This window comes from Heterodontus francisci, chromosome 1 (genome assembly GCF_036365525.1).
Source record: "Heterodontus francisci isolate sHetFra1 chromosome 1, sHetFra1.hap1, whole genome shotgun sequence".
Taxonomy (NCBI): Eukaryota; Metazoa; Chordata; class Chondrichthyes; order Heterodontiformes; family Heterodontidae; genus Heterodontus; species Heterodontus francisci.
The window spans coordinates 159,121,781-159,147,358 of NC_090371.1; the positions used below are offsets into that span (position 1 = coordinate 159,121,781).

The following is a 25,578-nucleotide window of genomic DNA, read 5'->3' on the forward strand; positions in this document are numbered from 1 at the left end:
GAAGGGAATGGGTGACCACCAGGCAGAGCAAGAGGACTAGGCAGGCAGTGCAAGAATCTCCTGTGGCTATTCCCCTGCAAAGCAGGTATACTGCTTTGGATACTGTTGGGGGGAATGGCCTCTCAGGGGAAAGCAGCAACAGCCCAATTCGTTGCACCACGGTTGGCTCTGCTGCACAGGGGAGGAGTAAAAAGTGTGGGAATGCTATAGTTATAGGGGATTCAATTGTAATGGGAACAGATAGGCGTTTCTGTGGCCGCAAGAGGGACTCCTGGATGGTATGTTGCCTCCCTGGTGCTAGGGTCAAGGATGTCTCAGAGCGATTACAGGACATTCTGAAGGGGGAGGGTGAACAGCCAGTGGTCGTGGTACACATTGGTACAAACGACATAGGTAAAAAAAAGGATGAGATCCTAAAAGCAGAATATAGGGAGTTAGGAAGTAGGTTGAAAAGCAGGACCTCAAAGGTAGTGATCTCAGGATTACTACCAGTGCCACATGCTAGTCAGAGTGAGTGAGTGGGCAAATGCATGGCAGATGCAGTATCATGTGGATAAATGTGAGGTTATCCACTTTGGTAGCAAAAACAGGAAGGCAAATCGTTATCTGAACGGCTATAAACTGAGAGAGGAGAATACGCAGCGAGACCTGGGTGTTCTCATACACAAGTCGCTGAAGGTCAGCATGCAGGTCCAACAGGCGGTAAAAAAGGCAAATGGTATGTTGGCCTTCATAGCGAGAGGATTCGAGTACAGAAGCAGGGATGTCTTGCTGCAATTATACAGGGCCTTGGTGAGGCCACACCTGGAATATTGTGTACAGTTTTGGTCTCCTTATCTGAGGAAGGATGTTCCTGCTATCGAGGGAGTGCAGCGAAGGTTTACCTGATTCCTGGGATGGTGGGACTGACGTTTGAGGAGAGATTGAGTTGGTTAGGATTATATTCACTGGAGTTCAGAAGAGTGAGGGGGGATCTCATAGAAACCTATAAAATTCTAACAGGACTTGACAGGGTAGATGCAGGAAGGATGTTCTTGATGGTGGGGGAGTCCAGAACCAGGGGTCAGAGTCTAAGGATACGGGGTAAACCTTTCAGGACTGAGATGAGGAGAAATGTCTTCACCCAGAGAGTGGTGAACCTGTGGAATTTGCTACCACAGAAAGCAGTTGAGGCCAAAACATTGTATGTTTTCAAGAAGGAGTTAGATGTAGCTGTTGGGTCTAAAGGGATCAAAGGGTATGGGGCGAAAGCGGGAACAGGTTACTGAGTTGGATGATCAGCCATGATCATGATGAATGGTGGAGCAGGCTCGAAGGGCCGAATGGCCTACTCCTGCTCCTACTTTCAATGTTTCTATGTTCCTATGAAAGTCATCTTGAATTCCAGCACAAGGCTGAGTGAGAGAGAGAGATCAATTCCAGCTAAGACAGTTGAACCCTTCTGAGATGAATTGGCAACCAACTGCAGTAGAGAAACAACACAGTGCCTTTTGAACAATTCCTCCACCTGTGAAAATTGAACTAAGAAATACCAGCACTGTTTTTGAACTGAAGTGTTGACTGCCAGGAGACTTCAGCAACCCAGCAAGGGAAAGGCAACCAGCAAACAGGCCTGCAATTTTCCAACTTTCCTGAAAACAGCAGTCTTCAACACCTTGAACTCTTAATGCCTCCTACCCTTTACCTTCTATCTTTTCTAGAGTGTACATGTGAGAGTAAATGCCGGCGCTGGTGGTGTTGCGATTATTTCGGGTGATTATTGTTCAATAAAAATTTAATCTTCTGTTTTAAACTCATGAGAAAACATGTTGCAATATAATAAGAGGAAAATACTGCAGAAGCTGGAACTCTGAAATGAGAATAGAAAGTGCCAGAAATACTCAACAGGTCTGGCAGAATTTGTGTAGAGAGAAACAGAGTTAACATTTCAGGTCTGTGACCCTTCATCAGAACTGGCAAAAGTTAGAAACCTAACAGTCTTTGAGCAAGTGAAAGGCGGGTAAGAAGAACAAGAAGGAAGGACTGTGATAGGACAGAGCGGGGAAAGATTAATTGACAGATGTCATGGAACATAATACAAGTGAGGTGCTAAATAGTAATAGTGAAAGACAAGGCCTGAGTCCAGAGAGAGTGCTGATGCCAGAATAATGAACAGCTCTGTACTAAAGCAAAAACATGAAAAACAAGTTTAAGACTCGAACATGGTTAAAAAATAATTTAAAAAAATATATATATAAAAAATGAAAATAATAAATAAATAAGAAATAATGGGGCTCATGGTCTGAAATTGTAAGCTCAATATTGAGTCCAGAAGGCTGTAGAGTGCCTAATCGGACGATAAGGTGCTGTTCCTTGAGCTTGCATTGATGTTCACTGGAATACTGCAGCAGGCTGAGGACAGAGATGCAGGCAGGAAAACAAGGTGGTAAATCAAAATGGCAAGCAATCAGAAGCTCGGGATTATATCTGCAGACTGAGTGGAGGTGTTCTGCAAAGCGGTCATCCAATCTGCACTTGGTCTCCCTAAAGTAGAGGAGACTGCATTGTGAGCGGCAAATACAGTGTACTAAATTGAAAGAGGTACAAGTAAATCGTTGCTTCACCTGGAAGGAGTGTTTGGGGCCTTGGATGGTGAGGGGCGAGCAGGTAAAAGGGCAGGTATTACACCTCCCGCAATTGCATGGGAAGGTGCCGTGGGAAGATGAGGTGTCGGGGTGATGGAGGAGTGGATCAGGGTGTCCCCTTCGAATGCTGGCAGGGGAGGGAAGGTGAAGATGTGTTTGATGGTGACATCACGTTAGAGGTGGCGGAAATGGCGGAGGATGATCCTTTGGATGTGGAGGCTGGTGGGTTGGAAAGTAAGAACAAGGGGAACCCTGTCGCGGTTCTAGGAGGGAGGTGAAGGGTGAGGGCAGAAGTGCAGGAAATGGGTCAGATACAGTCGAGGGCCCTGTCAACCAGTGTGGGGAATCCTCAGTTGAGAAAAAAGGAAGACATATCAGGGGTGTTGTGGAAGGTGGCATCATGAGAACAGATGCGTTGGAGACGGAGAAACAGGAAACCTGTCACTATCTGTTTATTTGGCTAACAAAACACAGGGGCTAAAACACTAATTTAAATAAAATACTACCTGTGGTCATTTGGGAGGTGACCAGTGGAAATCAGTCACACCATTTCCCACCTGTCCACAACAGTTCAGAAAAACCTTTTGTCCAGTTTATTCGACAGTCTGGACACTCTTTATTCTGTAAGTATAGAACCAGAAAAAACAAGTTCATTTTTTACAATGGTGTATAAGTGTGAATCAAAATATCAAGTCTTGATGTTTGTTATTTTCTTGCTGTGTTCTCACTTGTTGTAATGGCATATTCAGGGAAATACAGGAAAACCATGAAGGCAAATGGGGTGAGTGTGAAAACATAATGTACAGGAAAAGCCAGATCTAGGAACACGTACTTAAGATTTCATCGAAACATTTAAAAAGCTATCATTCGGGTCGCATAGCTAAAAGTTACTGGTCAAGTGTAAAAAAAAACTTGTATGTGAATTGCAACAATTCAGGTCATAAATGGTCAGTTAAGGAGTTTTCAATAAACCAGACAGCTGGAGGAATGAGGGAGGAGGGCCTTAAAGTAATATCCCTGATATTTACTTTTATTCTTCCATGATTTTGGAGGCCATGGAAATTTAGCAATAAATTAGCTTATCTAAAACAATCTTCAAGTTTGAAACGTTCATTGTGGCAAACGTTGGACTCTTTCCAAATCTCCTCCCTTGGAAGACCACCACTCGACAAAGAACCTGTTTCTCTTCATCTACCCAATATCCACCTCCTTTCATGGGACATGGGAAGGAATCCCGCTCCTTGATGTGATCGGTTATTGAAGCATAAAATAAGGACTAAATTGGGAGAGAGCTAAATAAGTGTGAATTCCCTGCAAAGCAACAATTGATATGACTGCGCGCGTTTCAGTAAATTAAGCGACTAAAAATTAGACTGGTCATAATAATTCAACTCCGTTTAATCTCCTCCCTTCGGAGGCGTTGCTGTTTTGTGTTTATCACATGGTGTTGAAGCACGGATCTCGTTTCGTAAAAACTTTGCAGACAGACAGTGCCGATTGTGGAATGTGCAGCATCCACTCACTGAGAGCTCCTCAGTCCTCATGACTGGCACTGAATGAGCATTTGATTGAAGAGTTCTGGCGTTGCACATCCTCCCGTTTCTTTGCGGCTCCGTTCCTTCAGTGAGAGATTTGACCATCTGCAGGAGCGGCGATCTGGACAACAATCCCCCTCAGCCTGTTTTAGGCAAAAGAACTGCGCTTTCCTGAGGACTCACACCACTTCTAGCAGCCTGGGAATTATGGCGACGGGAGTGAACTGGACGGATCAGGGGAGCCATGGTGCTAAATGCAATGGTTCAAAAGCAACTCTCCCAGACCCAGTGCAACATTACAACTACGACATGCACTTGAAAATGAGCAAGAAGATCGCACAGTTAACTAAGGTATGGTCTGCGAAGGATACATGAACATATTGCAAAATTAAAGGGGTCTGACACAAATACCATCACTATACGGGAAAAAAATATACGCGTGCAATTTTATTTGGTACGTTTGTACTGAATATTTGAATAATGGAAACTTTCTGGGTATGAAACAATAACATTAAAATCCGATTTATTGTGAATAACGTTTAAGAGGCCAGTTTGAAATGTCCAAGACTCGTTTTTGTTCATTCAAGCAAACGGGTTAATTTATTAATTCCCCAATAAGCAGTCAAGGACCTGAAACGTTGGGCTGAATTTTACACCCCCACCCACCCCACCACCAAGAGCTGGATGGTGCTGATGGGGTGGCGTAAAATGGAGTGGGAAGCTCTGGGAGCCCTTCCCGACCTGCTTCCGCTGCCACTTTGTGCAGGGCAGCGGTGGCGAAAAATGTTGTGCCCGCCCCAGGCCAATTAAAGCCCTTAAGTGGCCACTTAACGGTCACATAATGGCCTTCGCCTGCCTCCACGTTTACCTGTGGCAGGTCGGGCAGTCAAGGCCCGAGAGAAACCACCTGACAAAAGCAGGCGGCTCTCTGACAGACCTGGGGGGGGGGGGGCCTCCTCATGATCGGGCACCCTATGCCCAATGGAGGGCTGCACCCGCTGCCCCAACCATCCGCAACACCCAACATGTCCTCCCATTTGATCACTCTTGCCTCACTGGGGCTTGCCCGATCACCCCTGGCGAGGCAACCAAAACTTACCTTTGTTCTGGGCTCCCCAACATCATTTTCTTCAAGCTGGGCTGTAGTCCCAGCAGTGGCCACCCCTCCCGGTGGCGCTGCTGGAACAGTTAGCTGCTGGCCCGCTGACTGGCCAGCAGTTCTATTAGGCGGGACTTCCTACCTCAAGCAGGTGTAAGTCCCGCCTCATGCCAATTAAAGCCCCAAGACCCGCAAAATATGGGGCAGATCCCCAGGCGAGGCGGAAGCAGGTTCACCACCAACTTTTCAGTTGGTGGCCGGCTCCCGCCCGCCCAGGGTGAAATCCTGGCTGTTAACTCTGTTTCTCTCTCCACAGATGCTGCCTGACCTGCTGAGTATTTCCAGCATTTTCTGTTTTTGTTGCATTTGTGAAATGTTTGAGATGGGTTAATGTTTCTTTTTCAGTTGACCATCCTTCCACACTCTCTTCATTCAACGTCCTAATAAATAGATGGTTGCTACTATTGGCACCTAAATAAAAACTAAGATCAAAGTAGCAGTAACAAAATTAAAAATAAAACTCAGTTTCCGCCTCAGACTTGAAAGTAAATTGACTGTTGAATGCAAGGTATTCTCAGAAATATAAATATGACCCCACACTCAACTGTCTTTATAAATACTTAGTGGGAACAACTAGAGAAGAGCACAGCTACTCAAAACTATTTTTATTGCTATTTTTATTGCTATGATTGCTATATTTTTTACATTTCTGGAAAAAGTGATAACAGCAGCATCAGGCTATATTAGCATTATACAAGGATATTTAAGAGATCATTTTGATAAAATGATCATGTGCCCATGACTTTGACATATCAAGTTATATGCATACAGTTTACCTGCACTTAATAATTCTTAGGAACATAATAATAAAAATCAAATTTAGTCCAATTTTGTCCTTTTAATGATCGGGCACGAGTAAAGACGTTACTTGAGTCTGTTTGCATTTGTGTGGGTTGAGAAGAGTATTTTGTTTTACATATTAATTTGCTATGGGAAATGGTTACTGTGTTTACAGTACTTTTGTCAGTTGTGGGATGTGAGCTTCACTGGCAAGGATAGCATTTATTGCCCACCCTAATAGTCTTTAAGAAGGTGGAAGTGAACTGCCTTCTTGAATTGCAGCAGTCAGTGTGCTGTAGGTACACCCACAGCACTGTTAGGATGTGAGTTCCAGGATTTTGACCCAGCAACAGTGAAGGAACGGCGATATAGTTCCAAGTCAGGATGGTGTGTGACTTGGGAGGGGAAAGTGCAGGTGGTGGTGTTTCCATGCATCTCCTGCCCTTGTCCTTCTAGGTGGTAGAGGTCGTGGGTTTGGGAGGTGCTGTTAGCAAAGCCTTGGCAAGTTGCTGCAGTGCATCTTGTATGTGGTACACATTGCTGCCACTGTGCGTCAGTGGTGGAGGGAGTGAATGTTGAAGGTGGTGGATGGGGTGCCAATCAAGCGGGCTGCTTTGTCCTGGATGGTGTCGAGCTTCTTGAATGTTGTTGGAGCTGCACCCATCCAGGCAAGTGGAGAGTATTCCATCGCACTTCTGACTTGTGCCTTATAGTTGGCGGACAGATTTTGGAGGGTCAGGCAGTGAGTTACTCGCCACAGAATTCCCAGCCTCTGACCTGCTCTTGCAGCCACTGTATTTGTACGGCTGGTCCAGTTCAGTTTCTGGATAATGGTAACCCTCAGGTTATTGATGGTGGGGGATTCAGTGACGGTAATGCCATTGACTGTCATGGGGAGGTGGTTAGATTCTCTTTTGTTAGAGATGGTTATTTCCTGGCACTTGTGTGGTGTGAATGTTACTTGCCATCTATCAGCCCAAGCCTGGATGTTGTCCTGGTCTTGCTGCATGCGGGCATGGACTGCTTCAGTATCTGAGCTGTGAATGGTGCTGAACATTGTGCAATCATCAGCGAACATTCCCACTTCTGACCTTATGTTGAAGTTAAGTCATTTGATGAAGCAGCTGTAGATGGTTGGGCCTACGACACTACCCTGAGGAACTCCTGCAGTGATGTCCTGGGACTGAAAAGATTGGCCTGCACAACCACAACCATCTTCCTTTGTGCTAGGAATGACTCCAACCAGCAGAGAGTTTTCTCTTTGATTCCTATTGACTTCGATTTATTCGGGCTTCTTGGTGCCACAATCGGTCAAATGCTGCCTTGATGTCTCATCTCACTTCTTGAATTCAGCTCTTTTGTCTATGTTTGGGCAAAGGCTTTAATGAGGTCTGGAGCTGAGTGGTCCTGGTGGAACCCAAACTGATCATCAGTGAGCAAGTTATTGCTAAGTAATAGCACTGTTGATGACATCTTCCATCACTTTGTTGATGACTGGCCAGATTGGATATGTCCTGCTTTTATGGGCAGGACATACCTTGGCAATTTTCCACATTGTAAGGGAGATGCCAATTTGGTAACTGTACTGGAACAGCTTGGCTAAGGCCGTGGCTAGTTCTGGAGCACAAGTCTTCAGTACTACAGCTGGGGTGCTTTCAGTGCCCATAACCTTGGTTGTATCTAGTGCCTTCAGCCATTTATTGATATCATGTGGAATGAATCAAATAGTCTAAAGTCTGGCGTCAATGCTGGTTGGGATCTCAGGTTGCAGGTGCTTCACCCTTGTCTTTTGCACTGATGTGCTTCTCTGCCATTATTGAGGATAGGGATGTTTTTGGAGCCTCCTCCTCCAGTTACTTTTTTAATTGTTCACCACCATTCATGACTGAATGTGGCTGGACTGCAGAGTTTAGATCTTATCCTTTGATTGTGGGGTTGGTTAGCTCTGCTTTTAGAATGCATGTAGTCCTGTTTTGTAGATTTACCAGGTTGGCATCTCATTTTTAGGTATATTTGGTTCTGCTCCTGACATGCTGTCCTGAACTCATCATTGAACCAGGGTTGATCTCCTGGCTTGATGGTAATGGTAGAGTGAGGGATATGCTGGGCCATGAGGTTGCATATTGTGGTTGAATTCAGTCTGCTGCTGCTGCTACTGATGGCCCACAGTGCCTCATGGATACTCAGTTTTGCGCTGCTAGATCTATTCTGGATCTATCCCATTTAGCACTGTGGTAATGCCAGACAACACGATGGAGGGTGTTCTCAGTGTGAAGACAGGACTTGGTGTCCATAATGACTGTGCAGCGGTCACTCCTACCAATACTATCATGGACTGATGCACCTGCAGCAGGTAGGTTGGTGAGGACAAGTTAAAGTAGGTTTTTTCCTCTTGTTGGTTCTCTCAACACCTGCCACAAGCCCAGTCTAGCAGATGTGTCCTTCAGGACTCGGCCAGCTCGGTCTGTCGTGGTGCTACCGAGCCACTCTTGGTGATGGACATTGGAGTCCCCCACCCAGAGTACATTCCGTGCCTTTGCTACCCTCAGTGCTTCTTCCAAGTTGGTGTTCAACATGGAGGAGCACTGATCCATCAGCTGAGGGTGGGCAGTAGGTGGTAATCAGCAGGAGGTTTCCTTGCCCATGTTTGATCTGATGCCATGAGACTTCATGGGGTCCAGTGTCGATGTTGAGGACTCCAGGGCAATTCCCTCCCAACTGTATACCACCTTTTGTGGGGCTGTCCTCCTGGTGTGATAGAGTGTACCCAGGAATGGTGATGGAGGAGTCTGAAACATTGGCTGTGAGGTATGATTTGGTGAGTATGACGATATCAGGCTGTTGCTTTTCTATTTTGTGGGACAGCTCTCCCACCTTTGGGACAAGTGCACAGATGTTAGTGAGGAAGACTTTGCAGGGTCGACTGGGCAAGGTGTGCCTTTGTCGTTTCTGGTGCCTTGATCAATGCCGGTTGGTCTGTCCAGTTTTATTCTTCAACTTTCTGTAGCAGTTTGATGCAACTGACTGACTTGCTGGACCATTTCAGAGGATCGTTAAGAGTCATCCACATTGCTGTGGGTCTGAAGTCACATGTAGGCCAGATCAGGTAAGGACAGCAGATTGCCTCCCCTGAAGAACATTAGATGTTTTTTATGGCAATCTGGTAGCTTCATGATTATTAACAATGAGACTATCATTTTATTCCAAATTTAATAATTACATTTAATTTCCCCCAGCTGCCGTGGTGGGATTTGAACTCATGTCTCCAGAACATTAGTTTGGTCCTCTGGATTACTAGTCCAGTAACAATAACACTCTGCTACCATTCCCCTTTTTACCGTATATAAAACACTCTGGCCTAATGAGCTTTATGATAGTTGTTGACGTACCTTCACTGACAGCTTGGAGCCAGATTTAAGTTGCACTGTTAGTAAAGCTAAATAATATGGTCAAGACATGTGGTAAATTGTGGTTTTATTTACCAAAAGGAATATCAGAAGTACATAGATTCTTCTAATCTTCAGCAGCATTAATATAAAACAATGCAACTGATTCCAAACATCTGCTCTTTTAAGTAGCAAGTCTTAATAGACATTTAATTTTTGGAACTATAGATTGACATGATACATCAATTTAAAACAGATTGTTGCTAGGTGAACATAAGCTGATGGGAGCAACCATGGTTGGAGAACAGTTTAGTTAGATCATTGGCCACAGACAGCATATTTAGAATTGTACAAATGCTACACCTTTTCCCACAATGCCTATTGATGCATGCATTTCAAGAAGGGGGTCCAGGGAGATGTTCCCCGAGATAATATTTCATTGTTACATTACAATGGTGCATTTATGTTAATTTGAAATGCTTTAAGTTTTAAAAAGTAGTAGATTTTTAATCTCAATTTATCATGCAGACCATCATTTTTCTCAAAACTATCTGATCATCCCTCTTAATTTGCCTCTGTGAAGGAGGAAGTAATCTCCTCCTTTAACCACTCCCAATTCAGAGACAGTCTTCCCTTTCTGAACATCCCAGTTCAGAGGATGTTTTGTCCCATCTTAACTCCCTCCAGTTGATAAAGGCATTTTCAACCTGCCAGCTGAAAGAAGCACTTTTTTCCCTCCCCGCACCCCCCTCTCAACACCTCCACTGTACAAAGACTATCTCTCTTTTTTCTTCACTCAGTTCAGAGAAGCACTCTCTCTCTTGATGAGCTTCTCGCTGCCAGTCCTGGCTGCAGCTCTTGCCTGGCACTGCTTTGGGAGCAATCTTTGTACTGTGGATGAAAATTCCTGATGTATCTTGAAAGCAGGAATTCCTATGTGCAGCCCCCTGCAGAGTCTGCTCCCAGAGCAAAGTTATGCATGAGCCGAAGTTGATACTGTCATTGAGATGGCCATCTAACAGTGGCAGCAGTTTCCCAGTCAGATCCCTTATAGCAACAAATCAGCAGTTGCATGAAGAGCTCACTCACTCGTTTGCTGCCCCGGGACATGCCTAAGCAAGATCTACAGGAGTTTTAGAGACCTGATAAATTCTCCAATTTCAAAAACAGCATTTCCTGTGGAGCTGATTATGGAGAAGTTTAAAAACCCTACAACACTGACAGATTTAACTTTTGTGCTTAAGTCTAATATTTTTAACCTGAAAATCTATGATTGAATATATTCTCTGATCTCTAACCTCCCTAATTAAAATATTAAAGTTCAACTACAGAAGAACACAAGAAAGCATGGAATGAAAAAAATCATGTAGTTCACCAAGTCTACTCTGTTCACATAAAGGAAAGAAAAGGAGTGTAGCCACTGTGATAATGCAGGGAAAATGTGCAATCAAACCTATGTTACAAAAGTACCTCTGTGTTTCGTTAAATATATTTTTTGAGGATTAATTTTTGGAAGATTGAAAAAATGTTAAACTTTGGGGTTTTCAAAGGGGTCATGTAAAGGCCACTTGACTTTGAGAAACAGTCCCTGGAAATTTTTTTTTAACAAAGGGGTACTGAGATGTCTTGTGAGGAAAACAAGCCTTTCCAGGAAACCACCTGACTTCCAGCAACAACAACAAGCCTTTCTGAGAAACCACCTGACTTTCAATTCAATAAACAACAGAGAACTTCAGAAACCTGGAGAAATTGTTTTCAAAGAAGTGACAGGTCAAGATTGATGGAGGTCAAAAGGTCAACTTCCTGTTGTCAGTTTCGCTTTTGAATTGTTTTGAGTTGGGGTTGAGCTACATAAAAAGGGAGAGAACTTCCAAGGAGAGCGAGAACTTTCAAGAAGAGACGAGAATTCCCAAGGAAGGAGAGAAGATCACAACCCAGCTCAGCTTTCCAGCACCTCTCTAAAAGACCCTGAGAAGTCCACTGTGTCAACTCATCTTGTCTCCTGTCTTTGAAGAAGAGCCTGCTAAATTAATTCTCAACACCGCCTGAAAAGAACTGTTCTAAAAGATCCCAGTGACCCGTCTATGTGTATTCGAAGGCCAGACTGTATGCCAGTTTTTAAACACAACATATCTCATCTGCTGTGTCTTCAAGAATGAGTAAGTATTCAGCCCAAATGTTTTTTTGTCTGTCAGAGAGCTCTAAAAATAAAAATCCCTTTATTTTTCCTGTTAACCAATGTATGTGTGTGTGAGTGTGAGGGGCCAAGGTAAAAAGGGAACTTTAATATTTCAATCTGTGTGTGTATGTTTTACTTCATTACTGGTTAAGACTTATTTTATAATAAACTGATAATTTGTTTGTTGAAGAAACCTGGTTAATGTGTCTTATTCTGGGAAAAATATGATTGACCATATTGGTAAATGGGAAAATTTAAATATATGTTGTGACCTGTGGAGAAGTGGGACTAGAATGAACAGAGCACTCTTCCTGCCTTGGTTGTAACACCTATTATGCCACATGTATTTAATCTCCTGAGGGATAGCTCTGCTACTGTGTCCCTGAGCCCTAAAAAAGTTAATGAAGCAAAACTCCAGAATGTTTATCCATCCTCACATATCCACATTTTAACCCTATTTGTAGATAAATAGGCAGTTATAATTAAAATATGATTATTTTTCCAATCGTACTGGCACCATCATGTATTTAACTATCTCTGTTTATTCTTATCCTTTATAATCTTCAATCCCATTCCTAGCTAGGTACAAATCTACATCTTTTTAAAGAAGTTAATATAAAAAGCTTTAACTGCTTTCGATGTAATCAGTTTCATTTAGCCAGCACTCTCGTCCAACGTTAAGCTTGCTGATTTTGTAATTATGTACTTTAGTTTTATGCATGCAGTGTATGTTAAGTAATTTGCTTACATGTGCATTGTTGTCATTATCAGTGTTTCTCAACATTGTAAATCATTTCCATGGTACTGTGTTTTGTATAAAAATATAATAATGATTAGAGAGGTGTATATAGCAATGACCCATGTACCTAATGGATTAAGCAGCTGCACCACCATTGTAAGGGTATTTGCCAGTATTGATTGGACTCCAGTAGAGTCAATGGATGGACTGCGAGCAATTAGAATACAAGAATTGTAATAGACTCTCCAATAGTGTGCCAAGGTTGAAAATATCTGTTGTACATGAATATTGCTGAGCAGGTTGCAATTTTCAGTTTCAAAACATGTTGAAAAGTCCAGTGTCATATTATCTCAGTGAAAAAATGCATTAAAATATTAATGTTTATCCACGTTATCTGCTTGCTATGTCTGCAGGTGGCATAGAATTTGGCATTTTCTGAGTTAAACGCCTGTCATATAATTTGGTTCAGATTTTGCTAGAATGGGACATCTCGTGTTGCACACTGAAAGTTGGACTTTTTCCTCTACCCTTCAGCTCAAAGTTTTTTTGCCCTGTAAGTTACATACGAACATACATACAAACATATGAATTAGAAGCAGAAGTAGGTCATCTGGCCCCTCTAGCCTGCTCCTTCATTCATTAAGATCATGGCTGATCTTTGTATCCTGAATTCCACACTCCCATCTACCCCGATAACCTTTGATTCCTTTGCCTAACAAGAATCTATCTACCTCTGCCTTAAAATTATTCAATGACCCCACCTCTCCCACCTACCGAGGCAGAACGTTCCAAAGTTGCACAACCCCGTGAGAGAAAAAGATTTCTGCTCATCTCTGTCCTAAAAGGGTGACCCCTAATTTTAAAACAGTGCCCCCTAGTTCTGGACTCACCCACAAGAGGAAACATCCTTTCCACATCCACCTTGTCAAGACCGTTCAGGATCTTATAAACTTCAATCAAGTCTCCCCTCACTCTTCTAAACTCCAGTGAAACAAGCCCAGTCTGTCCAACCTTTCCTCATAAGGCAACCCGCTCATAGTTGCTGGAAGTGTGAGTTGATGATGGTACAGCAAGGACAACAGGGCATCTGGAATCTTTGTGAACAATGGGACCAACAGTCTATCTGCTTAACCAACAAGATTTAAGGATTGAGGAAGAAACAGAGAACAGCAGAAAAGGAGGATGAAGTAGGATCAAAACAGGTACAGAAAGAGCAAAATTAGGAGAGAGATAAAGAGAGAGAGGGTTTTACGCCCCCCGCCCCACCCAAATGAGCGTGCTGGGGGTGGGGGGAGATGAAAAATTGAGTGGGAGGCAGTGTGGTGGAGGGGATGCCATTTCTGGCGCCTTCCCACCTCTGCTGCAATTTTACACAGGGTGGCGGTGGTGAGAAACTGACTGTCTGCCCCAGGTCAATCAAGGGCTTACGTGACCAATTAACTGCCACTTAAGGGCCTCCTCCTGCCGCCGCTGGTATTTTATCCTCGGTGCCCGGATGGCAAAACCCCAAGAACCCCGCCTGGTAAAACTAGGCAGCCTTCTTGTGGGCTGATGGGGGGGCCCTCCTAATCAGGGACCCTCTGCCCCACGGAGCGCCACCCCCAAAGCCCCACCCACCCCCAATGCACAACACTCCCATAACGACACCCCTTGCCTCGCCGGGGCCCAGCCGATTGTCCCCGTCGAGGCCCCAAAAACTTAATATCTTTCAGGAGCCGTCCTTCCTCTTCCTGCTAAATCTGGGTCTAGTCCCAACAGTGGCCACCATTAGGTGGGACTTCCTGCCTCAAGGCTAGTTAAGGGCCTGGGGAGCGAAACATCTGGGCATGGCTCCCCAGGCCCGGCAGAGGTGGGCTCACCGCTGACTTTTCAGCCAGAAAGTAAAAGTAAAGTTTTTAAAAAAGTAACATTTAAAAATGTATAAATTGCTGAGGTTTTCCGACATACAGAATGAAACTTGATAATTTTAGTTTCCTTTCTGGACCAGAAGGGTTGTCTGGCATTGCATTAACAGTTATCTCATTGTTAAAAAAAAGTACCTCGACTGTTAAGTGCCAGCTCTAACTTTCTGCAGTGAGTTTAATTTGATTTTAATGAGCAAATCCAGCAACTTCCTAAAAATAATGGGGTGTTGAGAGGATGGGCTGTAGTTTTCATGAGTTTGATGATGGAGCGGCACCAATTGTTCAACAACCTATGACGATTCACAGTGTATTTCGTCCTTGCCACAAGTTGCTGGACAGTTTATACAATAATGATATGCACCATTTAACATTTATGTTGCCGGGAGATTTTGGGTCATTAGATGCAGAGCTCTCGGGCACTCAGCTTTGGCAGTGAACCTTCTCAATCAGTTTACACAAACACTATTTTTGAGAGAATGCATTGTAGAGTCATAGTCATTTATGGCACAGAAGGAGGCCATTCAACCCATCGAATCCATGCCAGCTCACCAAGGAGTTATTCAGTCAGTCCCATAGCTCTGCAAGTTTGTCAAGTGGCCATCCAGTTTTGTTGTGAAGTCATTGATTTTCTCTGCTTCATTACCCTTGTGGGCAGCAAGTTCCAGGCCATTATCACCCACTACATAAAAAACATCTTCCTCATCTTCCCCCTGCAACTCTCGCCCAAGACCTTCAGACTGTGTCCCCTAGTCCTTGTACCATTAGTTTATGAGAACAGTTTTTCCTTGTCTAACTTATCTAAGCCTGTCATAATCTTGTACATTTCTGTTAAATCTCCCCTCAAACTCCTTTGTTCTAAGGAGAACAACCCCAGCTTTTCCAACCTAACCTTGTAACTAAAATCCCCCATTCTTGGCATCATTCTGGTGAATCTTATCTGCACCTTCTTATCTATCAAGGACGCTCACATCTTTCTAAAAGTGTGGTAACCAGAATTGGATGCAATACTCCAATTGGGGCCTAACCTGAGCTTTATAAGGGTTCAGTACAACTTTCCTGATTTTGTACTCCGTGGGCTGGATTTTAAGAGCCCGTTGACACTCGTGGCTCATTTAAATAGCTGGGGCAGGGCGGCCCGCCCACCCAATCACATGGAGGGGGCGGGCTGTCTGTCTCCGGCAGTGGCGTCAACTGCCTGTGTGCAGGCTCTGGCACAATTTTTAAAGGGCAGCCGGCCCTACTGGCAAATTTGAATTTTTAATATTAATCCCCCCAAAATTTACAAAATAAAATTGTACCGTTCCTTTCCAACCCCCCGCAATAAAAATCACAGTAGGTTTTTGCCCTCCGCCCCCCCCAAGAGCACTTATCTTTGAACTCTGACCTTCTTCCCCACCCCCATACTGTACAAAGTTGAAAGTGCACCCCTTCCCACCATCCCCTACACTGATGATGCTTACTTGACCCCATTTCCACCCTCCCTCCCCCCCCCCCCCCCCCCCCGGCAGTAAAAATCTTAGCTCTCCCCCCATCCCCCGCCACCAATGTCATGCCTCTTTTCCCCAGACTGGGAATTGAATGTGCAAGAGCGCTGGCCGCCGCTCCAAAGATGGCAGCGGGCCCGGAATATTCAAGGTAGGTTGATTTAAATTTATTCATCTCATTAAATATTTAAATCCAGGTCCCATCACCCTGCGTTGGGGGCGGGGAGCTGCTACAGAGCTTCATCGCTGCCGGGAGGATCGGGCTGGGTGTCGTGGCATCAGGTTCCATAGCGGGCCTCTGTTGCAAACATTTTCCGGCCCCCCCTGCCATGGAGCCTGACGTCATGGGCTTGGTAAACCAGCCCAGTGCCTCTATCTGTGAAGTCCAAGATCCCATATGCTTTACTAACCACTTTCTCAATACATCCTGCCACCTTCAGTGATTGATGCACATGCAACCCAAGGTCCCTCTGTTCCTGCACACTCCTTAGAACTGTGCCATTAGAAATATATTGCCTCTTCGTATTCCTTCAGCCAAAATGCATCACTTCATAATTGTCAGTGTTAAATTCCATCTGCCACCTGTCTGCCCATTCTACTAGCCTATCTATATCCTGTTGTAGGCGGTTCATATCATCCTCAGTTTGCCACACCTCCAAGTTCGGTGTCATCAGTGAATTTTGAGATTCTGCTCTGTATTCCAAGAATCAAGTCATTTATAAATAGCAAAAAAAGCAGTGGTCCCAGCACTGACTTTTGGGGAACACCACTGTCTACCATCCTCCAGTCTGAAAAACAACCATTTGCTATGACTCGCTGTTTTCTGTCCTTAAGCCTTGTTTTTTTTCCAGTTGGACACTGACCGTCCTCTTCCATGAGCCTAAGTTTTGTTAACCAGCCTTTTAAAGTGCTTTTGCAGTTTTATTGCAACCTGTCTCTGAGACTGTCAGGATGTTAAAAAAATATTCTCTTTCACCTGCCAAAGCAGAAACCTTCAATGTCAATTATCAAAAGAACAATCTCTGAAAGCATTGGTGTCATTTTGGCTGCTGTCGACTGTTTACAGCTCACCTTACTCTTTGCTGCACACAAAAAACACATTACTAAAGAAAAGCATATTGCATTTTCAACATTTTCTGCTTCCTATGAATCTACCTTGGTAAATAAATATCAGCCCACTAATCCACCCATTGAACAGCACACCACCTTCCAACTAGGCGAACAGCATTAAGACGACAGTCAAAAGCTTTGAATCCACATCCAACCAACATTCCTACAAAGGACAAAGTTGCAACCCAAAAAGCTCAGAGGAGAAAATGCTCCCCAACACAGCACAAATTCAATGCATGGAGCCATCAGTCAATGTCCTGAGTGATTCCCAACTTTACTAGTCAGAAAGTTATGACCTGTAACCTCCCTCCCTTCAATATACAAGAGAGAATTTGTTCCCCTGCCTTTCCTTCCCTGTCCCCAAAAAACCCTTTGTTCTTTTCTTATTTTCCCCCACCCAGTCTCCTCTCACCATCCGTCTTCTCCCATCGACCTTCCCTATCCTCATCCATCCTCTGCTTTCCCCCCTCCCACCTACCCACACCTGGGGCGAATTCTCCCCTGGTCTCCAATTTTGCTTGATCTGAATACTGCACGTCATCTTGGCCCCTATGTGCCACACCAAGATGAAATTTCATATTCTATGATTTTATGAAAATGTATAATGAATACAGCACTGAAGAAGGCCATTCTGCCATAGTGCTTGTTAGGTAGAGCTATCCAATTAATCGCACTCCCCTGCTCTTTCCCTTGTAAATTTTTTTCCTTCAAATATTTATCTAGTTCTCTTTTGAAAGTTACTTTTGGAGCTGTTTCCACCACTCTTTCAACAGTGCATTCCATATCATGACAACTCCCCATGTAAAATTATGTGTCCTTGTATTGCCTCTGGTTCTTTTCCCAACCCCCTTAAATCTGCGACCTCTGGCTACTGGCCCTCCTGTCACTGGAAATAGTTTCTCCTTATTTATGCCACCAAAACCATTCTTGATTTTGAACACGACTCTCCGATCTGTTCTTAGCCTTTTCTGCTCTAAGGAGAACACCCCAGCTTCTCAGTCTCTCCACATAACTGAAGTCCCTCATCCCTTGTAGCATTCAAGTAAATCTCTTTTTCAATTGCCCCAGCACCTTGACATTCTTTCTACTGTGTGGTGTACAGAATTAGACACAATATTCCAGTAGAAGCTTAACCAGTATTTTATAAAGGTTTGTATTTAAAGGTAGATGTTTAATTGACCTAGAACTTAAACCAGATCAAGTAATCAGTTTAAAGACTAGAAGCTAAGTTGATTAAATACATGGGGGAAAAATTCATTTCCATAGCGCCACTTCAAGCGATGTTACACAGATAAATGCCATTTCCCTGGGGAGAGACGGCACTGTGGACCACTACCTGCAAATGAATTTTTCCCCCATAAACTTTACAGCAATGCAGGTCATGTGCTGCAACTGCAGCTTTAACTCCACAGCGAGTCACTGACATTATGGATCGGTTCCCTGCCCGAGATCAGCCTGAATGACAGGCTGGGCATCGAGTCAGGCAGAAAGCTGGTCAGTGATGGCTGCAGCAGCAGGTAAATCCACGCCAGGGATGGAGGGGCGCAGAGGGGTGGAGGGATGGTGATTGACCTGTTTGGAGGTGTTGATCAAAGGTGGGGCTTGATCAGAAGGGAGGGGAAATCAATCAAGCGGAGAAGCGTCAATTGGAGGGGGGAGGAGTGTCAATCATGGGGCTCAATTGGAGGGGAGGAGCTGGGCTGTAGAATGGGTAGGCTTCCGTTCCCAGGCTGAATGTCGGAGGCCTGAGGTGGGGAAAGTTGGAGGCCTACGGTGGGACAATTGGAGACCTGGTGGTGGTGGGGTTGGGGGAAATGGGGGTCTGGTGGTGTTGCAGGGGGAAATAGGAGTCTGGTGGTGTTGGTGTTGATTGGGATCTGGTAGTGGTATGGGCTGATGCGATTGCAGAGGCTTCCGGGCAGTAGGTGTGAAGTCGTTTACCTCCTGAAACCACCATCTCCTTACCTTGATGAAGCTGCCAGGTCATCTAATGCTTGAGAAACCCAACTGACAGCAGTAGAAATGTAAAACCTATATGATAATGAGTCACGTAGCAGGGGAGGGATACGGGGGCATGAATCCAGCGCATGGGATTACTTACATGTCTTATTTTATTATTTTATGTCTGCACAAATCACACTGCATCCTGGGCATCTGCCTTACAGGGGGCCAAAAGTATTGGAAATGGCTCCATACCATCCTGTCTGCTCCCCCAGCCGAAGAGTCATATTTGTAATAAAATGAAAAAAAAACAAATGCTACAGTATCTCTGTTGCCATTTATCTAATAGCAACTGACTGGTCTGGATTCAATTGCCAAAAGAAAACTTTCATTTGGTGACTGTGTCCATATTTGGAAAATAGGTATGCCAACATCATAAAGATGTACTTTCCCTTGGCCACAAGAAAGGCTAAGCTAGCTAGATTTCTGGCAGGGGATATAGTTCCCCCAATCCTCCTCCTTTCAGTAATGTTAGGATGCAAGGATAGGTGGAAGAAGCGCTCCACCTCCACTGGAATTTTGGATTGTGGGGAGAAAGGGACAGAGAGCCAATGGACTTAAGAGCAGGGTCCAGCTCTGACCACCCTGCACCGCCATATGTCCAAGTACAACTGTCCAAGGCTCAGAACTTTCAGGGTCATAATCACTAAGATCTTTATCCATTTTAACACATTACAGGGATGGTAGGTGAATGTATTTGAAGTTATCAAATTTCTTTGATTTCACCTTAGCGAGCTAAAGTCAAATCATTTTACAAAGCTCCCATGGAATTAAGGAACATACGAGTTGCTAGACAAATAACAAAACAAGACCAGAGTCCAGCTAGTTCACTTTCTACCATCTTGGTAGTTGCATGATTTAACAATAATGGACTTGCTGGCTAATCATGGCAATCAATCTCTATCAGTCAGTCTACAACAGCCATGAAGCAAAGAAATCCCCAGTGTTGGAAAGCCTTGAGAGCCATAGGTCCAAAGTTATCTGTTCTTCTCAAGAATGCTATACTTACCATAAATCATCTCTCAAATTACTTATATACCTGTATCCCAAAATACAGTTTTCTGAAAGGGAATATAGTTATATAGACAGAGAGATAGTTGGCAGGCAGGAAACAAAAGCAATAGTAAAAACGATTCTATCAGCCTGGGAAGATGTGATATGTGCTGTTTCACAGATTTCAAATGTTGGGGCCTCTCATTTGTTTTATACCTCCGTTATCTAGGCTTAGAAATTGTAGGAAAAGTATCAAAATTTATTAATGACACCAAATTGGTGGGTGTGACAAACTGTGACAAAGGTACAGGAGGACATAGTTAAGCCATCAGGATGGCAGATTGCTGTTAGGTGCAGTACATAAACATATAGGACGTAATGCATTTTTGAACTAATAGGGAAAAGTGCATCTTAAATAGTCATATCTAAAATGGAGTAGAGGAGCAGAGTGGTGTAGAAATACATAGTTCATTAGAGGTAGAAGCATAAGGAAATAAGACGATATAAAAGGCAAGGAAAATCCTACATTTAGAGACATAGAATACAAAGTAAGAAGGTAATGAGCCAATGCAGAACACTGAGGGAGGAGCTGGCTGTGTTTAAAAAGGAGTGGGAGTGAGAGAGAATTACCAGTTAGCACAGAGCTGGCTAGCACTAACACCGTAAGATTCTCGGGATTCTTAGAATTCTGATGAAGTGGCGTTAGCAGTAACGTCACAGCGAACACGGAGGAGGGGCTCTGAGGTTGAGTACATCATGTGAGTAAACAGTAAGTATTGTTTCTTTAACAAAAGAATGCTACTCTAATTTTAATTCAGGCTATCACCTAACAAATAAATAAAAAAGGACTAGATATGACAGAGCAAACTATGGGCTGGATTTTATGCTCCGTTAGAAGGCGGGTTTTTTCGTCGGGGTGGGTGTCGGAGAATCGATGCGGAGTCAGCCGCCACAGAACCTGATGCCATATGTCTGTTTCAGGTTTTCTCGGAGGTAGCGAATTCCGTGGCAGCACCTCTGCCGCAACGCGACGGGATCATAATTTAAATCTGTTGCAAATTAGATAAAAATTTCAAAAATATGTCATGATCCTACCAAGCATAGGAACATAGGAAGATAGGAACAGGAGTAGGCCATTCAGCCCCTCGAGCCTGTCCCGCCATTCAATGAGATCATGGCTGATCTGCGGCCTAACTCCATATACCTGCCTTTGGCCCATATCCCTCAATATCTTTGCTTAACAAAATTCTGTCTATCTCTGATTTAAAATGAACAACTGTTGTAGCTTCAACTGCTGTTTGTGGGAGAGAGTTCCAAACCTCTACCACCCTTTGCTTGAAGAAGTGCTTTCTAATACACTGCACAGTGGCGTAGTGGTTAGCACCGCAGCCTCACAACTCCAGCGTGCCGGGTTCAATTCTGGGTCCTGCCTGTGTGGAGTTTGCAAGTTCTCCCTGTGTCTGCGTGGGTTTCCTCCGGGTGCTCCGGTTTCCTCCCACGTGCCAAAGACTTGCAGGTTGATAGGTAAATTGGCCATTATAAATTGCCCCTAGCATAGGTAGGTGGTAGGGAAGTATAGGGACAGGTGGGGATGTGGTAGGAATATGGGATTAGTGTAGGATTAGTATAAATGGGTGGTTGATGGTCGGCACAGACTCGGTGGGCTGAAGGGCCTGTTTCAGTGCTGTATCTCTAAACTAAACTAAACTAATATTTCTCCTGAATTGTCTGGTCCTAATTTTTAGACTATGCCCCCTAGTTTTGGAATTTCCAACCAGTGGAAATAGTTTATCTAGCCTGTCTTTTCCTGTTAATATCTTGAAGACTTTGATCAGATCACCCTTAATTTCTAAATTCTAGCGAAAACAGGCCTAATTTGTGTAATCTCTCCTCGTAACTTAACCCCTGTAGTCTAGGTATCATTCTTGTAAACCTGCGCTGCACTCCCTCCAAGGCCAATATATCCTTCCTAAGGTGTGGTGCCCAGAACTGCTCACAGTACTCCAAGTGGGGTCTAACCAGGGTTTTGTACAGCTGCAGCATAACCTTTGTGTCTTTATACTCCAATCCTGTAGATATAAAGGCTAGCATTCCATTAGCCTTTTTGATTATTCTCTGCACTTGCTCGTGGCATTTTAAAGATCTATGCACCTGAACCCTCAAGTCACTTTGGACATCCACTGTACTTAACCTCTTCCCATTTAGAAAATACCCTGCTCTATCATTTTTTGGTCCAAAATGGATAACCTCACACTTGCATTGAAATCCATCTGCCACAGTTTTGCCCACTCACCTAGTCTGTCAATATCTCTTTGCAATTTTATGCTATCATCCAGACTGTCTACAATGCCGCCTAACTTTGTATCATCAGCAAATTTGGATATATGACTTACTATGCCATCATCCAAGTCGTTAATGAATAATGTAAATAATTGAGGCCCCAACACAGATCCATGTGGGACACCACTAGTCACATCCTGCCAATCGGAGTACTTACCCAATATCCCCACTCTCTGTCGCCTCCCATTCAACCAACTTCCTAACCATGTCAACTCCATGGGCTTCTACCTTAGTTAACAGTCTCTTATGTGGGACTTTATAAATAACATCCATAGGCATTCCCCTGTCCACTACCTTAGTCACCTCTGCAAAAAATTCAGTGAGATTTGTCAGGCATGACCTTCCCGTCATGAATCCATGCTGGCTGTCCCTGTTTAACTGACATTTTTCTAGGTGTTCAGTCACCCTATCCTTGATTATAGGCTCCAGCAACTTGCCCACCACAGATGTCAGGCTAACTGGTCTGTAATTTCCTTGGTTCCCCCTTTCACCCTTCTTAAAAAGTGGAGTGACATGTGCAACTTTCCAATCCAGAGGGACCACTCCTGAATCTAGGGAACTCTGAAAGACTATAGTTAGGGCATCTACAATGTGCTCCCCTATTTCCTTTAACACCCTCGGATGGAAACCGTCGGGTCCTGGGGATTTCTCACTTTTTAGTTCCATTAATTTCCTTGTTACTGATGTTTTACGTGCGTTAATTGTATTAAGTCCCTGTCCCCTATCGGCTATAAATTTTTTCGGGACTTCCGACAAGTTATCCTCCTTTTCAACTGTAAATACTGAGGCAAAGTAATTGTTCAACATGTCTGCCATTTCCCCATTATCAATGACAATATCTCCATTTTCAGCTTTTAGTGGGTCGACATTGCTCTTGACCACCCGCTTTCCCTTTATGTAACTATAAAATTTCTTCTTATTGATTTTGATGTCTCTTGCAAGTTTCCTTTCATAATCTTTTTCAGTAGCTCTTATCAGCTGCTTTGTGACCCTTTGCTGGTCTTTGTATCGATCCCATTCGGCCGGATCTGTGCGTTTGCAATCTTATGCATAACATGCGGCACTCACGTGCCTTCATCTTCCCGTCTTTGAAAATCTGGTGCCACCGTGGCGAGAGTCATCGGTGACTGCAAAGGTTAGGTCAGTTATCCGTTGTTATCTTGTGGAATTTTTTTTCACATGGGACATTGCTACGGAGCTCAATCTGCAGATGTGAGGGAAGGAAGGAACTCTGCAAGTGGATACTATTGGGGGGTATGGGAAGGGTGGAACTCTGCAATCCAATATCAGGAGACGCCGTTAATGGTGTTGCCAATGCCGCCCCCGGCATTGGGGGTGGGTGGGGGGGGGGTGGGGAAACAGCGGCTGCCATTATTGCTAAATGGCCACCCACTGCATAATCGCAATGGCGAGGCTGCTAAACTCACAGGCGGGAAAGCAGCCATTTAGCGCACTTGCCACCACTCTTGGCACGGGATAATAAAATCCATCCCTATGTGTCGGGGCTGTAGTATGTGGGAGTGCAAGATTATCCCAGATTCCCACATCTACAGGAAGGTCTCTGCCTTCAGTCACTCCAGCTCAGAGTCGTTCAGCTGGAGTGAGAGTTAGAGGCATTTTGATAAAGGAGGGAGGGATGAATTTCTGTAACACAGCCACACCCCAGAGGAAATCACGGGTTCTGGAAGGGAATCGTATGCTTGTCAGGTAACCAGGTCAGTGAATACTTCGGGGAGGTTGAGAAGGAGGTTCCACAAACACTGGTCCTGTATGATGTACTTGCTACCTGTGAGGACAAGGAGAAAGACTGCAGGGGGTACCAAGCAGACCAAGACTCAGAAGGCTGTCCAAGGGGGTGGAGAGCAGAACAGAAATCTGGTAGTGATAGGGGATTTTATAAATAGGGTGATAGATAGCATCCTCTGTAGGCACAAACGAGTGTCCCGAAGGGTGAGGTGTCTACCTAGTAGCAGGGTAAGAAATATCTTGAGGCTGGAAGGGAATTTGGAAAGGGAAAATCCCATTGTCGTGATCCATTTAGGAAAAATAACATAGGTAGGAACTGGGAGGAGGTCCTGCTGAGGGAGTATCAGAAGTTAGGACCTAAATTAAAGAGCAGGGCCTTGAGGGCAGTAAACTCGGGATTATTGCTTGAGCTATGTGCAAACCAGCATACAGACAGACAGATCAGGAGAGTTAATACGTGGCTAACAGGCTGGTGTGGGAAAGAGGGGTTCCTTTTCATGGAACACCAGTACTGGGACAAGACGGTGTTGTACCAATAGGATAGTTTCCACCTGAACTGAATTGGGATCAGTGTCCTAGTGGAAAGGAAAAATAGAGAAGTGGCAAAGGCTTTAAACTAGTAAGATGGTTGGGGGGTGGGTGGTGGTTGGAAGAAGGGATCCACAAGAAATTAAAACAAGTCTAAATATAAACAAAACAAGAAAGCACAGGACAAACTAAATTAAGGGAGGATATAAATGGCCAGGGAATAAATAGATTTATGGAACAAGAGTGTAAGAAGATTGTTAAAAATATGAGAAAAACTGCTATTAAAAATGAACTAATCTGTCTGCACAGCAATGCACAGTGTTCATAATAAAACAGAGGAACTGGAGGCAATAAAATGTTATGGGGAACCAGATGTAGTAAGGATTACTGAGTCATGGCTGCAGAAAAATCAGGACTGGGAATTAAACACTGCAGGATATAACCTATTTAGAAAAGGTAAAGAGGGAAAAAGGGGAGACGGAGCAGCTGTGCTCATAAGAGATAATATGATGGCAGTAGGAAAAAGTAACAGCCATCGGTAAGATGGAAATATAGTCCATTTGGATACAGATAAAAGATCATACATGATCAGTCACACTAATGGGAGTAGTCGACACCATCTAATAGTGGAAGGGAGATTTTTTTTATTCTGTGGGCATCGCAGGCTAGGCCAGCATTTATTGCCCATCCCTAATTGTCCTTGAGAAGGTGGAGGTGAGCTGCTGCCTTGTACCACAGCAGTCCTTGTGAGGTAGATACACCCACAGTGCTGGTAGGGAGGGAGTTCTAGGATTCTGACCCAGCGACAGTGAAGGAACGGCGATATAGTTCCAAGTCAGGATGGTGTGTGACTAGGAGGGGAATGTGCAGGTGGTGGTGTTCCCATGCATCTGCTGTCCTTGTCTTTCTAGTTGGAAGAGGTCACGAGTTTGGAAGATGTTGTCGAAGGAGGCTTGGTGAGTTACAGCAGTGCATCTTGTATATGGTACACACTGCTGCCACTGTGGAGGGTGTGAATGTTGAAGGTGGTGGATAGTGTGCGAATCAAGCAGGCTGCTTTGTCCTGGATG

The 25,578-nt window shown here is 44.2% G+C and overlaps 1 protein-coding gene across 1 annotated transcript in view; it reads left to right on the forward strand.

The window, feature by feature from the left end:
• Positions 1–4,283: 4,283 nt before the first annotated feature.
• LOC137346826 (protein FAM184A-like) overlaps positions 4,284–25,578 on the forward strand; it is a 271,944-nt gene continuing 250,649 nt past the window's right edge. Inside the window, exon 1 of the mRNA XM_068010777.1 lies at positions 4,284–4,510. Within this exon, the coding sequence (XP_067866878.1) occupies positions 4,367–4,510 (144 nt within the window). The 5' untranslated portion in view covers positions 4,284–4,366. The remainder of the gene's footprint in view (positions 4,511–25,578) is intronic.